This window comes from Sus scrofa, chromosome 8, assembly GCF_054392235.1.
Source record: "Sus scrofa isolate SSC_HxYL_T2T_F1_AM1 chromosome 8, Sscrofa_HxYL_maternal_Yorkshire_Landrace_v2.0, whole genome shotgun sequence".
NCBI lineage: Eukaryota > Metazoa > Chordata > Mammalia > Artiodactyla > Suidae > Sus > Sus scrofa.
Window position 1 is genome coordinate 90,051,968 of NC_139390.1, and position 27,341 is coordinate 90,079,308.

At 40.2% G+C, this 27,341-nt stretch overlaps 2 protein-coding genes across 7 annotated transcripts in view; one reads left to right on the forward strand and one right to left on the reverse strand.

Moving 5' to 3' along the window:
- ANAPC10 (anaphase promoting complex subunit 10) overlaps positions 1-8,998 on the forward strand; it is a 248,185-nt gene extending 239,187 nt beyond the window's left edge. For all 4 annotated transcript variants that reach the window (XR_014811848.1, XR_014811849.1, XR_014811852.1 and 1 more), the window contains 2 exons: positions 870-918; positions 3,803-8,998. The gene's annotated coding sequence lies outside the window, so the exon portion shown is untranslated. The remainder of the gene's footprint in view (positions 1-869; positions 919-3,802) is intronic.
- HHIP (hedgehog interacting protein) overlaps positions 1-27,341 on the reverse strand; it is a 94,608-nt gene that overhangs the window by 12,790 nt on the left and 54,477 nt on the right. For all 3 annotated transcript variants that reach the window (XM_021100665.2, XM_021100664.2, XM_003129171.7), the window contains exons 5-11: positions 21,138-21,289; positions 20,610-20,783; positions 19,901-20,044; positions 14,994-15,115; positions 12,200-12,323; positions 11,161-11,291; positions 7,146-7,227 (exon numbers count right to left, since the gene is read on the reverse strand). In XM_021100665.2, coding sequence (XP_020956324.1) covers positions 7,146-7,227; positions 11,161-11,291; positions 12,200-12,323; positions 14,994-15,115; positions 19,901-20,044; positions 20,610-20,783; positions 21,138-21,289 — 929 coding nt within the window. The remainder of the gene's footprint in view (positions 1-7,145; positions 7,228-11,160; positions 11,292-12,199; positions 12,324-14,993; positions 15,116-19,900; positions 20,045-20,609; positions 20,784-21,137; positions 21,290-27,341) is intronic.

Consider the following 27,341-nt stretch of genomic DNA (forward strand, 5'->3'; position numbering starts at 1 on the left):
AGGGAACCTCTTTAGGAAACAGGGGACCAGGCACCTGTGCTTCAGGCCCTGTTAATCTCCCTATCCAAACACCACCACCATGATAGACAAGAATCTAAAAGGGTGTGTGGATTACCTTCATTCAACTTTATCAGCTTAACTCAATGTATATATTTCCAAGGGAAAATTAGGAAATGAAAAGTTATGTATTTCCTTAAAAGGAAAACCTAGGAGAAATGACTAATGAAACTAGATGATAAGGTCACCTGCTTTTAGGGGAAAAAAGAGACAAAGTCCAATTTTATTAAATTGCCTTAGGTATTGTGTTTGCAATGTCCTAAATTCAGAAACTGGTCTACTATAATTATTTCTGCTGAATACAGAAAAACAGGCACTTCAGTAATTCAGTAGATTTGTTGCAGGAAAATCTTGTTGTTGACAAAATTGAATACTACAAATAAGGCTGGTGGGAAAAACAGAGTTGGGGCAGACTCCTCAAGATCTATGCAACTTGGCAACTCAAGCACTAACAAAAAACAAAGGTTGGTACCTTGGGAGAGGGCAGCCCAGGAAGCAGGTGAGCAGTGGGTGGAGGACAGATTTGCTTAGGGGAGATTAGAAACACACAAACCAAAATGGCACTAGAAGTGAGGCTGTGAACTCAGGAGGAAGTGAAACCTGCGGGGAGCTCTGCAAAGCTGTAGGAATGAATGCCGGCTGGGGGAGGAAAACCCACTGCAGGCAATTGTTTCTCATGTTAATGCCTCACTGAGACGGTTCCTTCTGCAAGTGCAACAACCAGGCTGAGGCCCCACTCTTGTCAGTCTGGCTCTACTTGCTTGAAAACCTACATAATGTCCATGTTCTGCAGTCATTATTCTCTTTTACAGGTGACCTAATTAGTGTGCAGAACAGACTGGACCAGGAAGCCAAATCATGGTGAGTTTGACCCAACTCAGTACCCATCGCCTTCTGGACCATGAATTTGCCAATCTATAACATACAATGTTTTGGCATAATTGTGTTGTCCTGAGGTGTCCATTTTTATCTCCGATAATATTATTTATATCCTAGATAATGGGTGGAAGTCTCCAAATTTAAGGTAAAAATAAGCTTCCTCAGAGGAAGGAACTAAATTCTCATTTATATTCTCGCTCCATAGCACGCAATAAAGTATCTTGAACACAGGAGGCCAGCAAAAGATACCTGCACATTGATTAAATCTCTTGATTTAATCTTAGAATTATACTCTGATATGATTTTTAAAAACCAAAAATTAGGGTACAATAAAAAGTCAATGACTTTGCTTCCTAATATAAAGGAACCATATTCTCTTTAGAACTTTACATCAAAATCAATTTTTTTCTACTTCAAAACTTATTTCATAAGCCATAAATTGATAAAAATGTTAAACACTAAATGAGAAATATCTGTATTGGGAAAACAGACATTATTTCTTTTCTATTCTATTCTATTCTGTTCTATTCTATTCTATTCTGTTCTATTCTATTCTATTCTGTTCTATTCTATTTCCAGTCCAGTCCAGTCCACTCCACTCCACTCTATTGTCTTTTTAGGGCTGCACCCACAGCATATGGAGGTTTCCAGGCTAGGGGTCGAATCAGAGCTGTAGCCGCTGGCCTATACCACAGCCACAGCAATGTCAGATTCAAGCTGTATCTGTGACCTGCACCATAGCTCACGGCAGTGCCGGATCCTTAACCCACTGAGCGAGGCCAGGGATTGAACCTGTGTCCTCATGGATACTAGTCAGAATCGTTTCTGCTGAGCCACGACGGGAACTCCAACAAAACAGACATTTTAAATAACACTTTGATTACAATATAATTTAAAAGCCTTGAACCCTATAGTATTTTTCTTTTAGAAATCATCTAAAAAACAAGTATTTTCCCACTTTAAAAGCTGTAGATGTGTTAGTGTTTTAATTTTATATTATATGAAGGCAGAAATTTTAAATATCACTAAATGCTTTAAACAGGAAGTGAACATTAGAAACAGAGTTTCTGTCCATTAAAATAGCACAAAAATGTCAGCTTAAAATCTTTTTGAAGAGTATTAGGATGACAGATTCCCAAATTTTGATGTTATATGTTTTGATTCATTGACATTGACAAAAACTAAGCTATTTAAGCAGCAGATTTTTTTAAGCGCAACTAAAATAAGTTAGATTAAAAAAAAATAAGGCTGAGGTACAATTTTTTCTTTAAAAAGTTCATCTTCCTCTAGAAAATCTTTTTACAAATTTATGCTGCTGTTTTATGCAAGATTAAAGCTGCCTTTATCTCAAATACTGCAATATATGATGCTACCTTGTCTTACAATAAAAGTATAAGATATTCAGAAGGTCTAATAATACCAGTTCCCACCATTGTTCCAGGTGGGGAAGAAACATGGGTAATAAAAAGAAATGCTGTTAAGAGTTTTTTTACTTTTAACAAATGAATCTCTTTTTTGAAGAATATATTTTATTTTGTTTTATTTTATTTTTTGTCTTTTTGCCTTTTCTAGGGCTGCTCCCGAGGCATATGGAGGTTCCCAGGCTAGGGGTCGAATCGGAGCTGTAGCCACTGGCCTACGCCAGAACCACAGCAACGCAGGATCCGAGCCACGTCTGCAACCTACACCACAGCTCACGGCAACGCCGGATCGTTAACCCACTGAGCAAGGCCAGTTATCGAACCTGCAACCTCATGGTTTCTAGTCGGATTCGTTAACCACTGCGCCACGGCGGGAACCCCTGAAGAATATATTTTAATTATTGATATTCTCTATTTCATGTGTTAACAAATGCCATTTATAAGTGGGAATTCAACCATGTTTTCATAGCAATCTGTACAAATACTCTAGTAACTGATATTCCAGCATTCAGAATTAATAGTTTAAGAAAGAAAGACTATACTTAGTAGAAAGCAGAAAATTCCCTTGAATGCTGTGGTCATGTCCTTATCTCCAGAAAAGAGGACAGACATATAAGAAGCATTATATCAGCATTTTAAAATATCATGGTCATTTAAATAAAAATGTTTCCATAAATTATTGCATAATATTTTCTATATATTTTGAAATAGGGGGTGGTTCGACATAGCATTATATGGATTACCTGGGTATGTTTAAGTGTATTTGTGTGCATATATACACATAGACAAATCTTAGTAGACTATAAATAAAATTCAATTCCAGTTACACTAAGGTCATTACCATATATGAGGTTTGCATGCTCATCCCTTCATTAGAAGTTTTGACTTGGATCTTATCCTGTTCTTTTGTGATACATCTTTGAAATTTCAGATGCTCTGTGGCAGCGTAGGAAGGATTTGTTAGCTAAAAGTATTGTGCCCCACAATTTAAACTATAGCACATTGAGTATAAAACATAAGCCAGCACGTAAGTGCATACCATTTTTCATTATTGGAAATGTAGAAAAGTCATAATAGCAACAATGTGGGCCACGCTCGTCTTTTAGGCTTCAAATCCACCATGCTGAATGGATTTTTATAGGGCATATACTTGTTCATGACCTCTAGTGTTAAGAAATTCTGTCATGTTTGAAAACTAGTCCCTTGTCGAGCCTGTGTCCCTGTTAATAGCTGAAAGGTCAATGGAGCTGCTAAACAGTTTGTATTACTGTCAGGGTGGCCATGAAAACACCGCCTGCAGCAAGAGGACTTGGCAGCTGGGTCAACAGGCACTGTGGGGATTTTATCAACCTAGGGAGGCCACTTGCATAAAACTTTGACTGATGAATTGGGACTAGACTGGCTTATTGGGCTAAACCCTCTCCATTATGCATGGCTTTCTTTAGGATGGCAGAGCAGCCTGCTGGCTCCCTGAGACACATGTGAAGGATAAACAGACCGATTTCCCCTCATGCAGTGATTTTTGTGAAGAAAGCACACTTCAGCATCCAGTATAATAAGGAGTAGGATGAAGATATTAAGAACAAAATAAACAAAAAGCAGTAAGTGGGACCATTGTGGGGAAGGAGGCAGGAGGAGCAGTTTTTGGTATTGGTCACCCAGGAGTCCGATATGAAATTTCTGGAAAATGGTCTCCAAAGCTGGGAATTTGCATCGCTAATTTATAGACCTCTTGAGGGAATGGGCTGTGTGACTTGGGTGAGTAACAGATAAGCAACATGTTAAAACATAGCAAGAAGACTGGGTCCACAGTCATTAAATCAGCATGTTTAAGAATAATTTTTGTTTTACAAATTCCTGGAGAAAGAACCCTGGCAACGTTTCCAAGTCAAAAAAGGTCATTTAGCTGAAGCTCAACTGAAAGAAAAAAATTAAAGCATCTTTATCAGTAGTGTGAAAAAATGTGTGCTCGATGAAAATAAAGCTTGGGAAGTTCATAACTCTGTTAGAATTCTTTCATTTCCATCCCCCTGGAGCATTTGTTCAATTCTGAAAAGATTTAACAGAGGGCAAGCATCCAAGATGTGACTTGGACATTTGAAAACTAGATAGTCAGAGCTCTTTAAAACTCCATGGACACCTTGGACCCAGTTTTGGAACTAAGACCACCTCAAAAGTTGAGAGATCACCTGAAGATCATTCTTGAATGCACGGAGTGAACTCCAACGGTGCTAAAGAATTGGATATGCCCTAAACATACTATTTAATTACCTTCCCAGCACTCTGCAGAAAGGATGCCGGAGCAGAATGCTCTTCCAAACTTTACTGAGAGGCCAAGGAACACAACATGGTGACATAACTTAATGCCGTGTCCCACACTGCTGTCCTGCCAGGATATACTTCCCCTGTCTTTCTAGTCTCGAATGGCTCTACTAAGTGAAACTAGTGCTCCGTGCATGGACTTCTGCTGGCAGGAGGAGTTTTCCAGACCAGGCCAAACCTGGTACTTTGGGGGACCCTGTAAAGAGGCCTCACCAGCTGGGTGATCAAATGGTATTGACGTGACCCTGCTTCCACTCTGCCCTGAGATGTGACTCTTCTACCCCTGAAAGTTTCCTTATTCTCACATGGATGCAACATTCACCCCTTTTCTGCTTCTTCCTCAATAACTCCTGAGTTCTAGTTAAGCCTCAGTGAAAGCTGGTGTATTCTCACTGACTTTTTTTTTCATTAAAAACAATGACATTTGTTTATAACAGGTAATACCGCCTTCTGAGAAGGATGAGCATCTGAGAAAGATGCTCACTGAAAATGATCTTAAACTTGTGTAAGTGATTATGTAACATACATCTTTAGACCAAATTGTCCTTACAGATGAGGTGGTGATGCTGGAAACTCGTCTGTTTTTGCCAAAGTGACTCAAGAACACTGTATATGATTTCTAAACTCCCTCATCTTTATTCTGTGTGTGTGTGCATGTGTGCATATATGTGTGTATAGGGGAAAGAGAAAAATATATATAAATCCTATGGTGAGTAAGAATGTTTCCATGACACATAATACAGAATACAAAAGTTTTATAATTTGTAGTTAATCCCTTCGAGAGCCATGAGTCAATTGATGTTTGAAATTTATTCTGAAAACATTATTCTATCAAGTCTGAGTCTTTTCCATAAGAATACAGTTAATCTCAGATTTCAATTTTAGTTAGATTTTTGATGTAACAAGAACTGTCTATGTATTTTTTTTTCCCCCAGTTGATGAGGCTCTTTCTTTAAATTCTCCCTCAAAGGTTTTAGAAAAACTGTTTTGCTCTGAAGCAGACATCCTGAACCCTGCTAGGCTAGTAATGAGCTCGTGTTTCCAAAATAATCCTGTTCACATACACTAAAGTGTCTGCTTATATAGAACTTCAACTCATCTAGGGAGAACTACTAGAATAACAAACGTTGGCATCCAAATCGAAACAGCATGAGGCTCCCAACAAATGTTTATGAAAACATTTGATTTCTTATAGTCAGTTTAATTTTGAAATGTATGCCCATGCCTGTATCCAAGGACGGTGTCCCTGGGACTCTGTTACTCCCCCCACTTTCTGAAAACCAAACACACATCTTAACCCTGGCCCCACACATGACACGACTCACCAGAAACAGGCACCATAATGAGAAGTCAGGTATGTCACTCTGAGACCACCCTACGAGAGGGGGCCCAAAGATCACGAAGCCAAGGTCCCTCACGGCAACCCTGGTAATTAGACACTAATAATGGACTGAAGGTGTAAAATTCACCTCAATTCACCACCAACAGACTAAACAATCCAGATGAGGAGAGAAGTGTTTTTGTGAGGCACAGAGAGAATTAATACCACCACCAGAAAGCTTGCAAAAGCCTATCAACTTTGACCAATGTAATGGAATAATAACGACTATTTTGAAACAAATGGCATTAGATCAGAAGGAAATCCTGAGACCTCCTTTGGAATCATTAGAATGCTGATATTTTATGAATGAACATCAGTTGGACGTTTGTTCTTAATATTAGCAACTTCAACAATCACTAATGTGTCTGCTTTTTTTTTTTTTTTAATTCACTACTCTGCTTCTCACAGGACACTGGTTTCATGGAAGAAAAGAACCCCTATGGCATGTGAATGGTCCTTCTCTTATTGTGAAAGAAAATATATACTGTTAAATAGAGAAGGAAAACTATCATTTTCATCGTGTGATGGATGGGTATATGTGATGTTCTCTGACACAGAGAAACCATTTGACATTGATTTTTTTCTTTTCATTCCGCAGTACCCATGTCAGCCTATATTCTTCTCAGGAAAGATTGTGTTTTATGGTATGGAAAAAGGACAGGAATCTCCACTACTAGTGATTTTTTTCAGAAAAAACACGACTTACAACTTACAAATATTTTTAAAGGGGAATTAAATGAAGGCTTTTAGTAAACTTTTCAGATTATTGGAATTTATTCTTCCTAAAAGGGATTTAAAATTTATTCATTTATTTATTTATTTGTTTGTTTTTATTATTATTTTTGGCCATGCCCACGGCATGCAGATGTTCCTGGGCCAGAGATCGAACCTGAGGTATAGCAGTGACAACTCCTTAACCACTAGGCCACCAGGGAACTCTGACATTTGGGAAGTTAAAGGTTAGCAGATGGACAGGGGAGAAATGCTCACCTTTGCTGATTGCTAATAGCAATTCCATTACTAATCAATGCACTCTAATAACTTGGAGAAAAATATTACTTAAAGGACTATTAAAAAAAACTTACCTTTTGGGATCTACGATTTTGTAGAGTTTTCCATTGTGAGTCTGGGTCATACTTTTACTACTTGATAGAATGTAAACTTCACCTAGGAAGAGAGAAATATAGGAAGTCAATTCACAGTATTATAAAGCCTTACTTTCTATTGCCTAGCAGGTTATATATATATATATATATATATATAGAGAGAGAGAGAGACACACACACATATATATACACATACACACATATATATGTTTGTATATACATATATGATACATTCCTAAATCCTCAGGAAGATGTTGCCTGAAGATCATGAGAGTTTCACAGGTCCACCTTGACATCCAGATTCTGATCACTGCTTCTCAAGTGCAAGCAGATATTAATCTGTCTCCCAAGTGATGGGAACAGCCTCCTAACTGATCTCCCTGATACTACTCTCAACATAAGAGCCACAGAGATTCCTTAAGAGGCAGGTGAGATTACAGAAACGGAGTCACACTCCTCTGGTTCAGTACACTCCAACGGTTTCTAATCTCTCTCTGAGCAAAGATGGGTCCTGATGTGACCTAGGATGTTCCCTCCTTACTGCTCTGACTCCATCTGCACTGTTTTGCCCCCTTGTTCACTCCTTTCAAGCCTCACTGGCCTCCTGACTTTGGACATAAGCTCCTATCCCAGGCTCCTCCAGTCTCAGCATCTGTCGTGTCCTAGGTGCTTTTTTCTGTCTCTCAAATCTGTGCTTAAATATTACCTCTCTTGATTGTACTATTCAAAAGTACACCTGTCCAAACCCCTAGCAATCTCTATCCCTCTTTACAATCCAATTTTCCTCTTAAGCACTTATGACCAACTAACATTCCATGTACATTTATTTACTTATGTATATATGTATTTCCTTTTTAGGGCCGCGCCCACACATATGGAAGTTCCCAGGCTAGAGGTCAAATCAGAGCTGCAGCTGCCAGCCTACGTCACAGCCATTGCAACACTGGATCCGAGCTGCGTCTGTGAGCCACACCACAGCTCAAGGCAACGCCAGACCCTTAACCCACTAAGTGAGGCCAGGGGTCAAACCCACATCCTCATGGAAACTAGTTGGGTTCATTTCTGCAGAGCTACAACAGGAACTCCAAATGCATTTTAAAACAGTTATTGTACTGTCCTCCTTTAGCATATATATTTCATGACAACAGTTTTGATTGTTGGCTCTTTATCTGCTCCTGTACCACCAACTCCTAGAACAGAATTTTGTACTGAATAGGTGCTCAATAAATATTTGTAGAATGCATATAGAACAGCGAGTTTTATCTTGGTTGATCCTTCCCAAGACTGAAAAGTTTGGTTACCAAGTTGTTACTGTACATTGATAATTTGAGGCCAGTTGGAATTGGGTACTCCTGTTTAATTTTTAACAATTTTTTTTGTTTGTTTAAAAAGTTTTTTTAAAAAAATATTAAAATAAAAATATTTTATTTTTTCACTCCCAACTCCACATCTCTAGTTTTGGGAGTTAGGCTCTGTGCCCAATGATGACGTACAACAGACAAGTGCCCTCCTGGGAAAGAACCTCTCTCATTTATTACCAATTCTTTGACATCCATATAATTCAAGACATAAAACGGATCACATGCATAGGGAATTAGAAGCTGTATTTATGATTCTATGTTGTGAAGGCTTTCAAATTTATATTTGGTTGTCATTCATGAACTACTCTCTGATTTAGTCTATATTTCTCTATTCTCCTCTATTACCATGCTATTGTTATGTATTAAGCACACTCTATTGCTTTCTTACTTCTGTAAAGGATGTTACAGAATTTACATTAAAAAATAAAAATGAACAGAATAGGAAAAATAAAAATGAAGTTAAAAAGCCAAGGAATGTAAGAAAAAAAGTCTCATTATTCATCAAGTACTTTATGTAGTTTACCGCATTTAATCCTTACAATGAACCCATCCTGATTCCACATTAAAAACAAACACACACATACGTAGCAAAAAGAGTGTCAACACTTTATTTCAAAAAACGAAAAATCAGGAGTTCCCATCATGGCTCAGCAGAAATGAATCTCACTAGTATCCATGAGGACGCAGGTTCAATCCCTGGCCTTGCTCAGTAGGTTAAGGATCCAGTGTTGTGATGTGCTGTGGCATAGGTCTCAGATGTGGCTCAGATCTGAACAGTGCTATGGCTGTGGTGTAGGCCAGCGGCTACAGCTCCAATTCGACCCCTAGCTTGGGAACCTCCATGTGCTGCCAGCGTGGCCCTAAAAAGACAAAAAACAAAAACAAACCAAAAAATAAAAAATCGAACTCATTTTCTTATATGGTTCTTAATTAAAGCCCAAGAGTTTTCCATTAAAAAATAAGCCAGTGAAAGTATGTTTATTTATTTTTGTTTTGGTTTTTTGTCTTTTTGCCTTTTCTAGGACCGCTTCCCGTGGCATATGGAGGTTCCCAGCCTAGGGGTCGAATCGGAGCTGTAGCCGCCGGCCTACGCCAGAGCCACAGCAACGCGGGATCCAAGCCGCATCTGCAACCCACACCACAGCTCATGGCAATGCCAGATCCTTAACCCACTGAGCAAGGGCAGGGATCGAACCCACAACCTCATGGTTCCTAGTCGGATTCATTAACCTCTGTACCACGACGGGAACTCCTATTTTTAATTATGCAATACACATGATGTTGCTTTGCGGCAGTAAGGACTGTGTATGCTTCATTTCTTGGGTTCTCTTCCCCATATTGTTTTAAATTCGGATAGATATTTGGATATTTGCACCAATGCAGGTGACGCTAACAGGATGAATGGTGGAGTCATTTGTAGTAAGGGCTGGGGAAATCAAAATTATTCAGTCCCAACAGCTAAATACTCATCTCTGACTCTGCCACAAACAATCTGATCCTCTTTTATAGTTTAAAATCAGTTTGCCAATGACATTACAGTGGTTTTAAGTGAAAATGGCTCTCTTTCTGGTTCTTTTGAATGGGATAGGAGAATTTCAAGGGGAAATTAATTGTAAGATGCTTTCAATGCTAGAACAAGAAAAAAAAGACAGATTGGATTTCTTTCATTCATTATATTCCTGTGGTTCTGAAGTCTGTTTTGTGTTTCAGGAATTTTGTCTGAATCCCTTGATAACCTACATAATTGGCATGGAGCTATTTCTGATGAATTCTCTATTTGATGTAGGAAAACCAAATCTACACGTTGACAGAAAGTATTCTGATTTAGTGGAAAACACAAATTTTCTTTCTTAATACCTAGAAATTCATTTCTGAGGCTAAAGGAACATGGTAGCCATAGTTTGTTTGGATATTGTTCTCTAAAGGGAATCATTATGAAAGCTAAATTTATCAAATTGAAAATTGGTGGCATTTCACTCTTTGACTGATATCATTCCAATATCAACTCCTTTTTTGCTGGTTAAGCTACATACGTTTTGATAACATACTGATAAATAAATTGTATGTTATCCAGTGGATCATCAATGAGAAGATAATTTCTATTCTGTTGGAAAGCAGATCTACAAACTCAGATAATCTTGCACAAATTTCATGCCCCGATGGGCAAAAAAAAAAAAAAAAAAGAAAGAAAAGAAAATTAGGAAATAAAGGATTAAGTGCAATTCGGGTTGCAACAAATTTTCTATTTATTCCAAGAGACATGGATAAGTGCAAAAGTTTTCAGATAGAGAATATAAACAAGTGGCTCAATGGCATCAAAAAATATCAGTAGACATTTAAGATTTTCTCTTTTCAGGACTTAGAAATTCTCCTTTATTCCTGCCTCCCATTGTCCTGCTTTGTAACTCATATTGCTTGAGGTGAAACAAGATTAAAGACCCCCCCCCAGAGAAAGTTCATTGGAAGAGAACACTGAACTGGACCATCTCGAATCTCTACAGGAGATCATATTTGCTAGAGGTTACATTTCCAGCAAATGAAGGATGAGACTGTTATACTATTTTTCAGAGCAGAACAAAGTCTCTTGGGCAAGGGTTGGGAATGGAACTTGACAGAAATAGTTTGTACAGTACCTAATTCGTCTTCTCCAAATCCCAATATGTGACCTGAAAAGTAACCTCTACAGGAACCACCGTTGCCGAGACAGAGTGGTTTTTCTTGCCATTGCTTGCTCACAGGACTTTGCTGGAGAGTTAAGAAATTCCTATGACAAAAACATACCGGAAACCTATGATGAAAATATGCTTTTGCCTAAAAGACAGAATAAGGTGTTTAAAATAAAACTCATTAATACATAATTGTTGTTGTCATAGGCATAGCTTCTAAAGGGAAAAATAATATAGCCCATAATGTGTGTAACTACTCTGAAGATCCCACGTGAGGAAAAAGTACTTAAAAATAATGTTTTGTTTGGGGAGGGGTGGTACTAAAAGTATCTGAATGTGGGAAAAACCCTCCCCTTCATCTAGAGAATGATACTTCCCGTCTAGGACCAGACTTCCTTTTCTAGTGCCTTTTAGCAACCAATCGTATCAGCTCTGCCATATGCCTGAATGCCAGCAACTTGGGAAATAAGATTCTTAACTTGGATTTCATCACAGTTTTTTATAATTTTTCTCAATGTGAGTTCTCAACTGTAGGCTAAAATCTAATTGTGTAGTATTTCTATCAGTAGAGACAAATGAAGGTCTGTTGCCAAAAGTCCTGAAAATCTGGCAAAAAAGAAATTCTTAGCCTTCCAAGATAATTTTTAAAATATCTACACAGCTCAGGTAAAACCGTGGTTTTCAAATTCCTCACGATCATGGTAAATGTACGAGAAGGATGAAGGAAAGAACTTAAATAACACAAACCCTTCATCTGAAGACTTCGCTGCTCTTAATTATTTTATGAATTTTATCAAGTCTGTTTAAAAAGCATCTTGTAGGAAGTTCTTTAATTACACCACCCTACATGGTGAAACTAAAAGCGAATACTAATATTCATGTGTGCCCAACACCTGACTTCCGAAAGGAGGCAATCGTTTGAGTATTTTACCAATATTTTATGATTTGCTCCATAATCAATGGATATGTCATTTGCTCTATCAAATTGTAGTATCAGGAAACCTACCCATTACGGTCTCCAAACACGTAGCTTCCATAGAGTCTTTCAGACTGGCAGCCTCGGTAAACAAATCCTCCAACCAAAGGACCATTACTGAAAGGCTTGAATTCTAAAAGTGATGGCTCACTTTCTGGAAATAAATAAACATAACATTAGATGAAATCAAACACATTTTCATAAAGGAAACGTAATGCAGGCCACGCCACAATTATTATACAGTAATTTACTTTAACTCTGAAATGTGTTCCGTGATGCATAAACTGGACCCTTGCTATAAACAGTGAAAATAAACACTCCTTTTGCTTAAATATTATAAAATGTAAAGGGCTTCCATGTATAGTATGTATAGTGGAATAAATAGGAATGCTCTGCAAATGCTTGTTCTAATGGCCAAGACTTCAAATTTTCAATGAAACCAGAATCTGGAGATTTTGGAAATCATGGACTTTAGAACCAAAATACTTAAAAAATAAAACTTTTTATTATTTTTTTTTTTTTTGGCACCCCATGGCATATGGAGTTCCTGGGCGAGGGATCAGAGTTGCTACCTAAACCACACCTGCAGCAACACCAGATCCCTAACCCACTGTACCGGGATCAAACCTGTATCCCAGAGCTCCCAAGATGCTGCAGATTCCACTGTGACACAGTGGGAACTCCAAAACCTAATTTTTCTTTTTTCTTTTTCTTTTTAGGGCCACACGTGTGGCATATGGAAGTTCCCAGACTAGGGGTCAAATTGAAGCTGCAGCTGCCAGCCTCCACCACAGCCAAAACAATGTGGGATCCGAGCTGTGTGTCTGTGACCTACACCATAGCTCATGGCAATGCTGGATCCTTAACCCATTGAACGAGGCCAGGGATTGAACCCACTTCCTCATGGATACTAGTCAGATTCATTTCCACTGAGCAGCAAAGGGAACTCCCCAAAACTTAATTTTTTAATACTGAATTTTTTTTATAGAAATGCTTCTGCATATATCTAGTAACCTGAGCCAGACCTCTGTCAAGTTATATAAAATGTTTAAAAGTTCACACTTTCATGAAAGTGAAGGTACGATACATAAAAGGTCTTCAAGACCACACTTGATGCATATTTTAGAACACTAGCACTTAGTCAAGAAATGTCTTCATTTGAAATGTTTTAAGAGTTTTGTTTACAGAGTCATGTGGTGAACAAAGTCTATTTCGGTCATTCCTTCTGAATTACATGTGTAGAGTCACGGCTCTCAATCTTTCCATGCACATCATTATGAATTATGCCAATCGCAATGGAAAAGATGTAAAACCAGCTGCAAGTTAATCAGTAAATTATTCATTATATACTTTAATAAGTCACTATCAATAGGAAGTACTTTAGGCAAAAGCTTTTGTGGAAAGACAGTAATTCTGAAGTCTTTCCCCATCTCCATGTGATCATGAGGCATATGATATAATAAAAAGTAGAAAAGGTAGGTTTTAAATAACCAGGACACTGAGAGGCAGCATAAGGTCATGAACTCTGGAGTCAGGCTGTCGGGGTTCAAATCCGAGTCCTGTCATTTATGTTGTGTGACAACATTTCTGTGTCTCAATTTCCTTATCGGTACAGTGGGGCCAAGAAGTATCACATAGGGTTTTTCTGCAAATGAAATGAGTGAAGTTTATAAAGTGCTTATTTCAGGGGCTGGCATGTAGTAAGCGCTGTGGATGTGGTTATTTGGGGTTTTTTTTTCAGATGTATTGAGGTATAATTAACAAAATTGTACATCATGGCAATTTGATATATGTATACATTGTAAAAGGATTCTGTGGCTGTGTTTTTAATACATAAATGTCGGGCTATCAGTAAGTAACCAGTTTCAGCTGAACCCCAATTAATGTGATTGTAGAATTTAGTTTCATCTACAAATAGAGCCAAACTTCCCACAAGGTAGTGACTCATTAGATTTTTTTCCCTAACCACATTATTCCTTGGTTTGGCTTTAATAAGACGCACACACACATACACGAATACCTGAAAAAAAAAAATAACTGAATACCACATGAACTAACACAGCTGCTTCATTCCCGGTACTAAGTAAATACCTGTATTGAATGAATAAATAGAAGAAGCAATCAATTTTATAATCTTAATCTACTATGTTCCCTGAATCATAATAATATTTGATATATTGTTTCCTCCAAAAGGAGTAAATACGAAAACACTGAAAAATATTAGCCTTATAGTTTTATATGTATCTCCAAATAGAGTAATCATGTTATTAAAAATAAGGTCTAAACATTCCATCTTCATGACTTGGGTAAATGACATGTTTTTACAAGTCTACTACTTTGTTTTCTCTAAAATAAACACCTTTTAAAAATTACATTCTTATTTGAAACACTTGTAATTTTCCTAATTGCTGAGATGAGCTTGTTGGATATTGAGAAACTTACCTTTAATACTCGTTTTTTCCTCTGTGTATAAGATGTTAAGACAAGTTCTCCCTTATATCTTAAATACATAGAAGGTATTCATCTCGATTCTCAGATGAGCAAAATATAAACTGCTAACTTTTGAAGGTCCATTAAATTTTTTGGACCTACAGAGCACCATTCAATCCAGGGGAAAGGTAATTACCCAAATGGAACCCCTAGGGCTTGTAAGAGTCACTGGACCTTTAAGACGTGAGCAGCTGACTGCCTTACCACTCTTGGGCCGGTGTTTTGATGCTTTCCTAATTGCTCGTTCTGCAGAAATCCTCTTCCCTTCAATGAATATACTAAAATAAAACAAAGTCCAGGCTAAAGCCAAATCAATAAATTAGGCTCTACTTACCATAATCTTTCCCCTTTATTATCTGTAGGATTCTGGCTGATGATCTGTTCTTTCCATTGGAGTCTGAACAAAGAATTGTTAAATTGATGTTGATATCAGTGGGGTGTCGATCCACAGCACATCTGCAACAAAAGGGGAGACACTCATGAACTCCCATCAGGGTATCTTCCAAGCTCAGACTAGAGATTCCTGACATAGGAGCCCTTTGTGGGCTGGTGAGGATCCTTGGGCCACTTGGTTTAGAACTTCTAGAAACCACCAAAGGAAACAGCCTGATATATTTGGTTACTCTGCTGAAGTTTTATGATCTCTGGACTGTATTTCTGAATTTCTCTTGGTATCTCCCTCCATGATGAATGTACACACTGCCTTGACACATTTCTCAGTCTGTTGTGAAGGAATAGCAGGTGTGTAATACACTGGCAAAGAGCAACAACAGTGGTATCATCAACTCATATCACCTGTAGGACATGCGGTCCCCAACTTAAGATGATTGATTCAACTTTACAATGGCGTGAAAGTATTACGCATTCAGATGTACTTCCCACTTTGAATTTTGATCTTTTCCTGGGCTGGTGACATGCGGTACATTAGTCTCTTGAGATGCTGGGCAGCAGAAGCAGAGCACCCAGTCAGCGTGTGATCACACAGGTGAGCATACACTGACACCATCCTGTATCCCTACAACCACTCTGTTTTCCACTTCTGGTGCAGTACTCAATACATGACAGGAGATGTTCAGCCTCAGACAGGCCCTGTGTTAGAAGCTTTGCCCAAATGGTAGGCTCACATACGTGATTTTATTTTATTGTCTCTTTAGGGCCACACCCATGGCATATGGATGTTCCCAGGCTAAGGGCTGAATCTGAGCTGCAGCTGCCGGCCTACACCACAGCCACAGCACTGGGTGGGGGTGGGGGGGGGAATCCGAGCAATGTTTGCAACCTACACTGCTGCTGACGGCAACACTGGATCCTTAACCCACTGATCAAGGCCAGGAATACGAACCCGCATCCTCTTGGATACTAGTTGGTTTCTGAATCCTCTAAGCCACAACAGGAATTCCTTACCTAAGAGTTCTGAGCATGTTTAAGGTGGGCGAGGCTGGGCGATGGTGTTTGGTAGGTGAGGACCATTAGGTGCCTTCTCCATTTATGGTAGTTTCACGGGGCCTTAACCCCAACCCCATTGCGGGTCAAGGAAGATCTGTATTAGCTATAGCATTAGCTTTGTGTTTCTTACACAGAATCACTACATTCTAAAGCCTGGGTTGCTCTAACAAGGGAAAGCATGCACTCCAATTTAAGGAATAAAATACGGCTGGTCCCTTCAGCCACTGAGGTTTTTCTTGTGAACTCTGACTTCGTGCTCACCCCTACTCTGGGACCAGATTATTTCTGTGACTTAAGCCACTGACTGTAAACTCTATGAGGACAGGAACCACTTCCAATCTCTTTATCACTGTATTTCTGTTCCCTAGTTCAAATCCAGGAATATAAGAGGGGCCCAATATTTGTTGAATGTTTAAATCATTGAGGAACTAGGCATGGGGGCTTGGGGTTGAGGGAAGAATGAAGTTGAATAATATTTTTAAAGCTCTCTGTGATCACACAGGTGAACATACACTGACATCATCCCATATCCCTACAACCACTCTGTTTTCCACTTCCGGTGCAGTACTCAATACATGACAGGAGATGTTCAGCTTCAGCTCTCACAAATGTGGAAAACTGACTTGCCTTGTTTTTAGGTTTCTAAAATTTGGCATTCCTGACACTTGGGGCCAGATATTTCTTTGTTTGGGGGTAGAATGGGGTGTTCTGAGAATTGTACCATGTTTGGCAGCTTCTCCGGCCTCCGCCCACTAGATCGGTGCCGTGACCTCCTCCTTCCAACCCGTGAAACCAAAAAATGCTTCTACTCATTGCCAAATGTCCTCTGGGGGCAAAATCATCCCCCCTGAGAATCACTGCTTTAGGCCAACAAAATACATCAGTGACAAAAACAAAATTGTGGGTGTTATTAATAAATTAAAAAAATTAAAATCTGAGAGTAGGTTCTGGGGCTTAAGCAACATGACTCACCTGCAGCAATTATTTCAACAACGATTACAACAAAACAAAGCCTATCGGCGCCAGGTGATTCCACTCATCTTAAAGAAACTCTAAGCCTGATCTTCGAAACGTGGGTTAGCTGTTCTGGGGCCACAGTCCCCTTCTTGTCCTCATTAATTCAATGATTCTCAGCACGCAATGTCTGGCAGGGATCATGCCACAGACCTGCTGTGACTTAAGGTGGATCTAAGTCCATACAGAGTGGGAAAATTTTCCTGTGTTGCCTTTTATTTTTTTTGCTTTTTTGCTTTTTAAGGGCTGCAGGCAGCATATGGACATTCCCAGGCTAGGGGTCAAATCAGAGCTACAGCCACAGCAATGCTGGATCTAAGCCGCACCTGCGACCTGCACCACAGCTCACAGCAATGCCGGATCCTTAAGCCACTGAGTGAGGTCAGTTATCAAACCCACATCCTCATGGATACCAGTTGGATTTGTTTCCACTGCACCACAACGGGAACTCCCCTGTATTGCCTTCCTTTTGAAGATGGAGAAACTATGACCGAAAAAAAAAAAAAAAGAAAAAAAAAAAAAAAGATGTGACCTCTTTCTAACAAGAAAGAGCAAATCTGGAAGAAAAGGCCAGGTCTCCCAAAGGTGTTGGAGGCCACGAGGTCTAGCTCTGGCTGAACAGCACATCCATTAAGAAGCACTTGGGCCTTTTAAGCTCTAGTTTTTTTTATACAAAAAAGAGCCCAGACAGGGAAACTTCTCTGTATGATACTGTAAGCATCCATGTAATGGTAATGGTAGGTCTGCGTCACGGGGCCACGGTCCCCTTCTTGTCCTCATTAATTCAGTGGTAATGGTAGATCCATGTCATGCACATGTGTCCAAACCCTGAGGCTGTACAACCCTAAGAGTGAACATAAGGTAAACGATGGTCTTTGGTGGGAGTAAATGAACTATGGGTACATAATGTAATGAGGTGTTCGTGTAGGGTCACTGATTATAACAAATCTCTCCCTGAGGTGGGGGATGTTGATAGTGGGGGAGGCTATGCATGTGTGGTGGCAGGGGTCTACAGGAAATGTCTGTACTTTCTGCTCAATTTTGCTGTCAACTTAAAAGTGATCTAAAAATTAAAGTCTTTTTCAAAAAGGAGGCGGTGCACTATGCCTGCTTCCTTGGAGTGCCAGCTGAGAGTTATCATTAAGATGATGGGCACAAGAGACTCGGTTTGCTGCTCTGCACCAAGGTGCTTAATAAAAGCCAGCTTTACTTTTTAGCCAATAATGATTTTCGTTTCCTTTCTGCTTTATTAAATCCTCGTTCGCCTGCAACACTCTCGGAGGGAGGCAGACTGTTCCGTCAGTCCTCTACCGCCGGAGGAGCTAAGACTCCACAGCTCAGGCATTCTGCCACACGTAAGGTCTGGAAAGCACCTCGCCCTGTGTTTTTACACTGAGGGTCCGGGACCCCCCGGGAAGGTTGCATGAAGGCTCCAGTGGGATTGTGGTGACTCAGGCTGCTCGACTTCAAAGTGTGCTGCTTTGTGGTGGTGTCTGCGCGTTCTGAGCTATAGGAATGGAATGTGACAGTTTCCTCCACATCCTGAACCCACCTTAAGTATTCCCTGTCGCACAGATTTTAAGATCTGCTGAGATGCCAGAAAGGAAATGAACTGTACACTTGGACTTTGATGGAGGGGAGATGAAGGGCAGCAGGGATTATAAAAATAAAAAGTTTGAGAAATACTCACCTTGCACATAGTGAACACTCAATAAACATTAAATGGCAATAATAACTTAACTAGTAAATGAATAAATGTGGCCAGATACCCCTCAGTATGAATAACAGACCACAGATCGGATGAAGTTTTCATGAAAGAATTGCTCTAGTATGCTTCCTAGCACCTTCAAGGACACCCCAATTTCTCACTCTACATACGTCTTCATGGTCCTTTCCTTATGGTTCAGTGTAGTAAACAGTCAATCTGAATTTATTTAGAATATGTGATTTTTAAGTCCAAAAATGTTGACATTTAGCTCAACTCCTTCCACATGATGCTGCGTCATCGCATGTTCAATGAAGCTATGATAAGAACCATAATTTATTTAAAACCTATCAGGTGTGTCAGACACTCTGGCGCTCCATTTATAGATTGGTATGTAACCATTACAGCCTCCTTGCAAGGTGGCCGGTACCATCCTCTTTTCATGTATAAGGAAGTTAGGATTTTGAGGAGGTATAGGGAGACAATGAAAGGCTAAAAGTCTTATTGTCTCTCTGAATTGTTCAGATTGAAGTTTCTTTTATTTATTTATTTATTTTTAAGGGCCACACCTGCAGCATATAGAAATTCCCAGGCCAGGGGTGGATCAGAGCTGCAGGTGCTGGCCTTCACCACAGCCACACTGGATCCGATGTGACCTGCACCACAGTTCACGGCAACATTTAACCCACCAAGTGAGCAAGGCCAGGGATCGAACCCACATCCTCACAGACACTATGTCGGGTTCTTAACCCACTGAGCCACAATGGGAACTCCCAGACTGAAGTCTTAATTGTGTCGCTCGTCCAACAGTGTGTAATGATTACTCTCCAAAATGTTAAGGTGATTTTTCTCTGTGAAGGTTCCTGTGCCTTGTCTGATTTGTCTTTTCCATCTCTGCTTCACACATTAGAAGAAAGAGGACAAAATACTGGGTGAGATAATGAACTGGTGAGGCTTTAGAGGCACACACTGGATACCACTTATGACAGCTCTGTGCCCGGAAACACTCTCCTTCCCCACTTTCCAAATCCTGACCTGACTGTAAGACAGAAGAGAGGACAGGCTTGTGTTCTCACCTGCCTGGATCATGCAGGCCATGGGCAAACACCTCCGGGGGCTGGTTGGTGCTGTTGAAGTGCGGGTTGCTCCTGGGTATGGAATACGGCACCTGACACATGTCAGTGTCCACGTCCAGCCGGAGCACCGAACCTGTGAAGTCGCTGAGGGATCGGAGGACAGCATAAATGCCTTTTCTTTTTGTATTTCACCTAACCACATGGGGGCAGGTTGCTCTACAGATAAAAGAATGGGGCCCATAACTGAAACAATATTATAAAATTCCAAATTCCATATCAGGGGGCAGGTTGGTTTCAGACAAGTGGCAGCACCAAGACACAGCTTGATGGTGGCCAAAGGCTGCAGCATCGGGGGGTGGGGGGCGCTGCTTTTTGCATCTGCCCTCTAAAATTTTTTTGCCAATCTTAATGTCCCCCAAGAAGCTCCCCTGGATGACGTTAGTCCATTCCACAGAGTGATGTCAGGGCAGCCAAACAGTAGCTGGGGCACAAACCACACAGCGGGAACTGGTTTTAGGACATCTCAGTATAGAGACTTTCAAAAATGTTACATCAGCATATTTATTCAATTCCTCTTCATTTTATAAATACAGGCACATAATAAAAGTTGGATATTTAACCAAAGTGATGGAATTCAAAGACCGTTCTTAACTCACTGAAAACATTCTAACATCTTGGGGAACCTGTATTTGTGTGTGTGTGTGTTTACCTTAACCCGTCCATTTCTTCCATATCATCCAGTGTGATCATCCCGTCACCGAGGATGATGTACAAAAAGCCATCAGGACCAAAGAGCAGCTGTCCCCCCAGATGTTTTCTGTGGAGTTCTGCGACTTCTAGGAATACTCTGGCTGTTCTCAAATCAACTTGATGGGGATTTTTTCTGCATGGTGGGGAGGAAACAAACCAGGCTTGTGAAAGACATGCAGTGACTCCCCAAAGTAAGTACTAGACACAGAGTGAAGCAAACACGTGGCATATAAATAAGCATGTAGCTAATACAAATTACTGCTAAATGATGTTATTTTCCGGGTTGCAGAGACGGCATTTAAGTCGGAAGATGAGTGCGGAAAAGGGCCAAAGCTACCATTTTTCGCAGTTTTCTTGAAAGGCACGGGTGGGATTTTAAGCAAGACAGAGACTGTGGGTTAATTCTTGCCCCCTCCTGGTGAATCTAACTTCTCAACAAAAAATTATGAAGCGACAATGAGAAAAATATGAAATGTCTTGGTGATACCTGGAGACTGTGTATTCCACAACCCTGAGAATATGGTCATGAGGCCCCATGGCCCACCGTTCCTGGTTGGTGGTATAAGACACATACAGCTTTCCATTTTTCTTATAATTGGGATGGAATGCAAGGCTTAGCAGTCCCCTTTCATCTCCTCCCTGCAGTCAAATGAAAAACACAAAGAATTGTGAAGTTAATTATGTTCTTTATTGTGTTTCAACTGGAGCCCCCCAAAAGAGTCTCTTTCTTTCTCCTGGATAATCTTTGCCCAAACTCTTTTCTTTGCTTCCTTGCCTCCTGCACAAAAAGGATTATAAAACATTTCACTTTGCAGACCTCTTTAAGGGTTAGAACAAGACAATTGTCTTGGGGGGTTATCTATGCGCGAGACCCTCGCGCCACTTTTGTCAAGTGATTTGTGTGTGTAATCTGGGAGAGCTAGGAAGACAAGTTTAAGGGCTGAGAAGAATTCTTTGCTGGGTTACTAGGTTGCTTGTAGTTCGCTGAAGACAAATAAAAAGGTTCATAATCAGGAGTCACTTCTAATCCAAGTCTCCAAAACCTAAAACACAGTGTGGGCTGCCAGCTCCCACTGTCTTGGCAATCTGTTTAGAAAACAGTTAAATTGCTTGTGTAATACGTAAACCTTTGTTTCACCCTGGAGGCATCTACATCAGTTGTCACAAGCATGGTGGTCTGTTGTCATCGCTAGGTAATAAGCAGCCTTGGCCTATCTGCAGAGAAATGAGGTATTTTTACATGTATCCTTTCCCCGCATGAGTTTTTTTCTTTATAGAAAGATGGAGAAATGAGAGGAGAGCTAAAAGCCGGGGCTGGGATTGGAGGGGGCAGGGAGAGAAACCCTAGAGAGGAAAGGGGACACTAGGAAATAAAAGAAAAATCCCAAACAACTTTCTTCTGTTATTATATGAATGTCAAGAATTGTATACGTTAGGCATGCCAAATGCTGTAACAATTAAAACATCATCGTGTTCTTAAATAGAAAGGCATTTTATCTTTATTTTCTGCTAATTCAGCTCGAGGAAACTCAATATGGTCTTAGCATTTGTTGTAGCCCACAAGTAGTCAAGGAATTTCTATAATGAAGTTAAGGTATCTAAAATTATCTAGATCAGAGACGTCAAGTTCATATTCTGGGAAGCCGGCGAACACTTCCCCTGTAGTCTGAGTTATATACAAAGATGAAAAATGTGAGGGAAACGGAATGTTTGCAAGTGCTGCTAGGACGTGACCTTTTCTATTTTTTTAATAATTTTTTATTATAATCGATTTACATTGTTCTGTCAAATCCTGCTGTAGAGCAAAGTGACTCAGATATATCTATCTATCTATATATATATATATAGATATATATACATATTCTTTTTCTCATATTATCTTCTATCACGTTCTGTCACAAGTGATTGGATCTGGTTCCCTGTGCTGTACAGCAGGACCCCATTGCTTACCCATTCTAAATGGGACAGTTTGCGTCTACTAAGCCCAAACTCCCCATCCATCCCACTCTCTCCCTGCCTCCTGGCATTACCTTATATACACTATTTTATCAAACAGCACACCATCTCCCATGGAGAAAAGCTGTAAATTACTCCTTAGAAGTGTTAGAGGAGGGAAAAGAATCTCTCATTCTGCAATTTCTTCACAAGGCTATGCTCCATCTTGGAAGCACTCTCCTGCTTTTGTCCCAGGGAATAGCATGGGTTACTAGCAAAGCCTAGAACAGTTTGTAGTTTGTATGCTACATGGATTTGTGAATATAAAGTTTCATGCATAAAATTTCACTTTTAATAAGCATTGTTTCTTTTATCTCCTGGATTAGAGAAAAGCTACTTTCAGATATAGGCCATCCAAAGAGGAAACATCCAAAGTTCGTGCAGACATAATACGGTGGCTGCAAATAGCCCACAAGGATCCATTGCTCAAATGTCAAAAAAGCCAACCTCTTCATTTGCATACCGCATTATGCTTAATTTCAATGTTAAGCCAAAGAATAATCTCACTGACAAGTAAGGTTCCCTGACTATGATTTATGAATGAGTTTCCGTTTTTTGGATTATCTTGTTACGACGATTTTACTATTGTTGCTGTTTTTCTTTCTATATCTTCATTAAACAAATATCTCTTGCCTTTCTTATGAGATCTTGAAAGCGGGCATGCGTAACTAAGATTCGATTGTAGAAAAGCCACTGTGCATCTAAACCTCCTTGATGGATGTATAAGGAAGGAAGCCTAGGGGGTGGGATTTAGTTTGCAAGAAATTCCTCTTCTGCATGTGTTTCCCTCTAAAGCTGTGAATGCAGTATGAATATTGCATGCCCACTTCACAAATGTTTGTGTTCCACTATAAGAAGCTTTTGTTGAAAGCAGCTCTTTTGTAGTTTTTAATCAAATCATCTGAAAGACAATTTGAGCTGGAGAGCAACATGGTTTAAAACTGCGTAGGCTGCTTTTTGGGAATTAGGAATGTGAAATTTCTGCACTGTCGGAAGACAGAAGGGAAAAGAGATTTAAACCAAACCACAAGTGAGAGAAGGCGGCCGTTTATCTGGAAGATTCACCTATTGCAGGATCGCATTTGAGGGGGCATCACTGGCTTTTATTAAAGTGCCAAATATGGAAATAGAACGAGACATTTGAATGGCAAGAAACACATTTGAAAAGCGCCCTGAATTTTTCAGGTTATAGGATTTACATTTGTTTAATCATTACATACGATTTCATTTTTTAAAGTCAATTTCCAGGTGCAAAGTAGTGTTCTGGGTGACCTAGAGACATGACTAATTACTCAAGTCATTTCAGAGAAATACTCACTTTCATAACTATATTGATGAAAAATGCTGCATACTATGTGACCACCCCAGAATCTCTCTTGAAACTAGCTTTTTAAATTATATGATATAACTTGACTCCTAAATGTTCAGAGATTGGGAGGGAGGGTGCTATGACTGCTGTCAGGAGACTGAAGTATTGGTAGGCTCACACTGAGCTTGAATTGGCCTTCAGAGTTATGCTGTCCATTTAAAGTACGTTCCTGACCAATCTTAAGGATGGAGAAGTCTGTTGATGGCGCATTGCAGGTTTAGTTTTGGACCAAGGTCAGAGGCCATGATGCCAGAACCACCACTGGACATTTGGGGCTTCCAGACCTTCTGTGGTTGCCTCAATCACAGTCTTCCCCAGCACCCTGGCCCAGCCCGAGAACGTGAGTGCCGGCCCCAGGTCTCCCAAGCTGAGCGGAAAGCCCTTGTGTCAGTGTTCCTGACACTCTTGATACTCCTTCCCGTCCTTTCCCCTCATTACGTGTAGCTTTACAGAATTAAATCCATGCACTCCTTCCAGAAATGTCAAATTATTGAACTGTTTATTGAGCAGCTGGGGAGAAGGAACCTCTAGTGATTAATCAGTACAGCCAAGCTGTCTGAAAAGGGAGAAAGACACATTTATAGAACAGCAAATGGAAGATCCCTGGTGTGGGGAGCCACACCCTGCAAAAAAGCACTGACTTCCACCATCAGCCTTTTGAAAACTCGTAACCCAACGCCTAAAAGGTTTTCCTTGGCCATGTGAAATGCAGCAATGCGTCAGATGTTCACCTTATACCTAGTACTTCATTACTAACACCGATGGCTGTGTGTGGACGTTGAGCTTCTGGGAGTGCACATCACGGGCTAGAACCAAACCAGCAACATATAATTTATGAACAGTACAGTAGGGTGTCCTTTGTTTGGGTAGTACTTTTTTTTTTCCAAGCTCACTGACGGAGCCTCAACCAGGCATCATCGCGGGCTGCCACAAGCCCCTCCCTTCCCCTTGCTCAGCCCTCCCAATACCACATCATCTTCTGGGCAGCCCGGCACCAAGCATCAGTGACTCCTCCAAGTCAGAGAGTTGAATGATTTGAAAATGATGTGCCCATACACTCTGCAAGCTGGCTGTTAACCCAGCTGTGTTTCAGAGCGAATCAAAAAATCCTCCTTAGGGACTTTTCATGAACAGTTAACTGCCATTCTAGTGATCATTCAGCTCTCAGGAACAATTTCAAAGGGTCAGCAGAAAAGAGACAGGGACCCCCCCCCTCCAAATAGAGAGTATTGATGACTTTTCATGTCAATACAAGATCAGATCTAGCCCTAGGGTTTTAAGATAAATTCTTTTCTGATGAACACGTCAAAGTTCCAACTAATTGGCTAAGAATAGTCTTCCTAGAAGAAAATGAAGCATCTATGAAAAAGATGGGTAATCATAAACTGATTATAACAAGAAGAGTTTGTTCCCTTTTAAAGAGAAATTGTGGGGTGTGGCCTTTCATTGCGAATATTTTATTTTATTTATTTATTTTTTGTCTTTTTGCTATTTCTTGGGCCGCTCCTGCGGCATATGGAGGTTCCCAGGCTGGGGTCAAATCAGAGCCGTAGCCACTGGCCTACACCAGAGCCACAGCAACACGGGATCCGAGCCGCTTCTGCAACCTACACCACAGCTCACGGCAACGCCGGATCGTTAACCCACTGAGCAAGGCCATGGATCGAACCCGCAACCTCATGGTTCCTAGTCGGATTCGTTAACCACTGCGCCACGACAGGAACTCCGATTGCGAATATTTTAAAGAAAACATTCCCTTCATTCTTTCAATGTGGCTACAGTTAATTTTTTCTGATTTCCAACTTCTTTAAAATTTGCCTTTATATTTGGCAGGTAACTTGTGCATTTTAGGGAACAGGACTGGGCTTCATTGAACTGCAAATACCGGTTCTCATTTTGGCATAGCTTCTTTAGCGACACTCTGGCAAATGATTAGCTTCAAGTTCAGTGGTCTATACAGCAGACTATATGGTATTGAGAAAGGAAGGAGAGAGAGATTAAAATAAATAATGCACTGCTAAGTTCAAGATATTCCTTGCTACCACCTTGTCAAAAAAATTACATTTAGTGTCCATTTAACAAATATTTATTGAATACCTACTATGTGTTAGGTACTTGGCACCAGGAATAAGATAATCAAGAACCAACTCCTGGGAGTTCCCATCATGGCTCAGCAGTAACAAACCCAACTAGCATCCATGAGGATGAAGGTTCGATCCCTAACTTCACTCAGTGGGTTAAGGATCTGACATTGACAAGAGCTGTCATTGCTGTGGCTGTGGTATAGGCTGGCAGCGAAAGCTCCCATTTGACCCCTGGCCTGGGAACCTCCATATGCCACAGGTGCGGCCCTAAAAAGACAAAAAACAAAAACAAAAAACAAACAAACAAAAAAACCAATTCCTGCACTCCAGGAGCTTATCTGTGGAAACAGATAACGAAATAAGATTTCAGTTGTTTCCCCCCTCCCCCATACTTCCTTATGCTGTTGATGGGGCAGGGGCAGTCGAACAGTGCTACACTGGTAGAAATATGCCTGGCCCCAAAAACACATATTAAAGAGAGTAAATATCTTTTCTGGGTACTCAGAAAATTAACCTTTTCTGACACAAAGGTTAATCAGTATATTAGCACTGAGGTTTCTCATCTCTAAAACTGGATAAGAAAAAAGGAAAAAAGCTTGGTTTTTTTCCCTTCAAGTTAATTACATGAAGATTTCAGTGTCTGCTAACAGTGAAAGCCATCTTCTAACTTATCTTACTCATGTGACCGAAGCACATAGGTAGGAAGGAAGACCTCTGGTAGAACTCTTGTTTTCTAAATGATGGAGTTGCTAGGGATTAACATAGTAATGGAGTGGTGGTATATTTAATTCTCTATAAAATATATACTTTAGCATAAGGTAGGTCTTCACATTTCCTGCATTAATTGTCATTAGAATGGCTGTGTTCTGCTGGCACGTATCAGGAAAAAACCAAGGGGACTTGGAGACCAACCTGGGCCCCTTGTGCAAACCTGTGTTTCTTAGATTGGAACCTCTGGCTGTTCAGAAATGAGAAATAGGTTTGTTTGAAGAATTATTAGCTCAAACACAATACAAGTGTATTGGTGTTCTGCTGCTGTAAAAATCCCTGCAAATTTAAGTGGCTTGAAACAATACAAATCTATGATCTTAAAATCTGTAGGTTAGAGTCTCACTGGTCTAAAATAAGTGTGTTTGCGGGGCTGTGTTCCGTTTCTGGAGGCTCTAGGGTATAATCCATTTCCTGTCCCTTCTAGCTTCTAGAAGCCATCTGGCATTTTCTGGTTCATGCCCTAGAATCAACA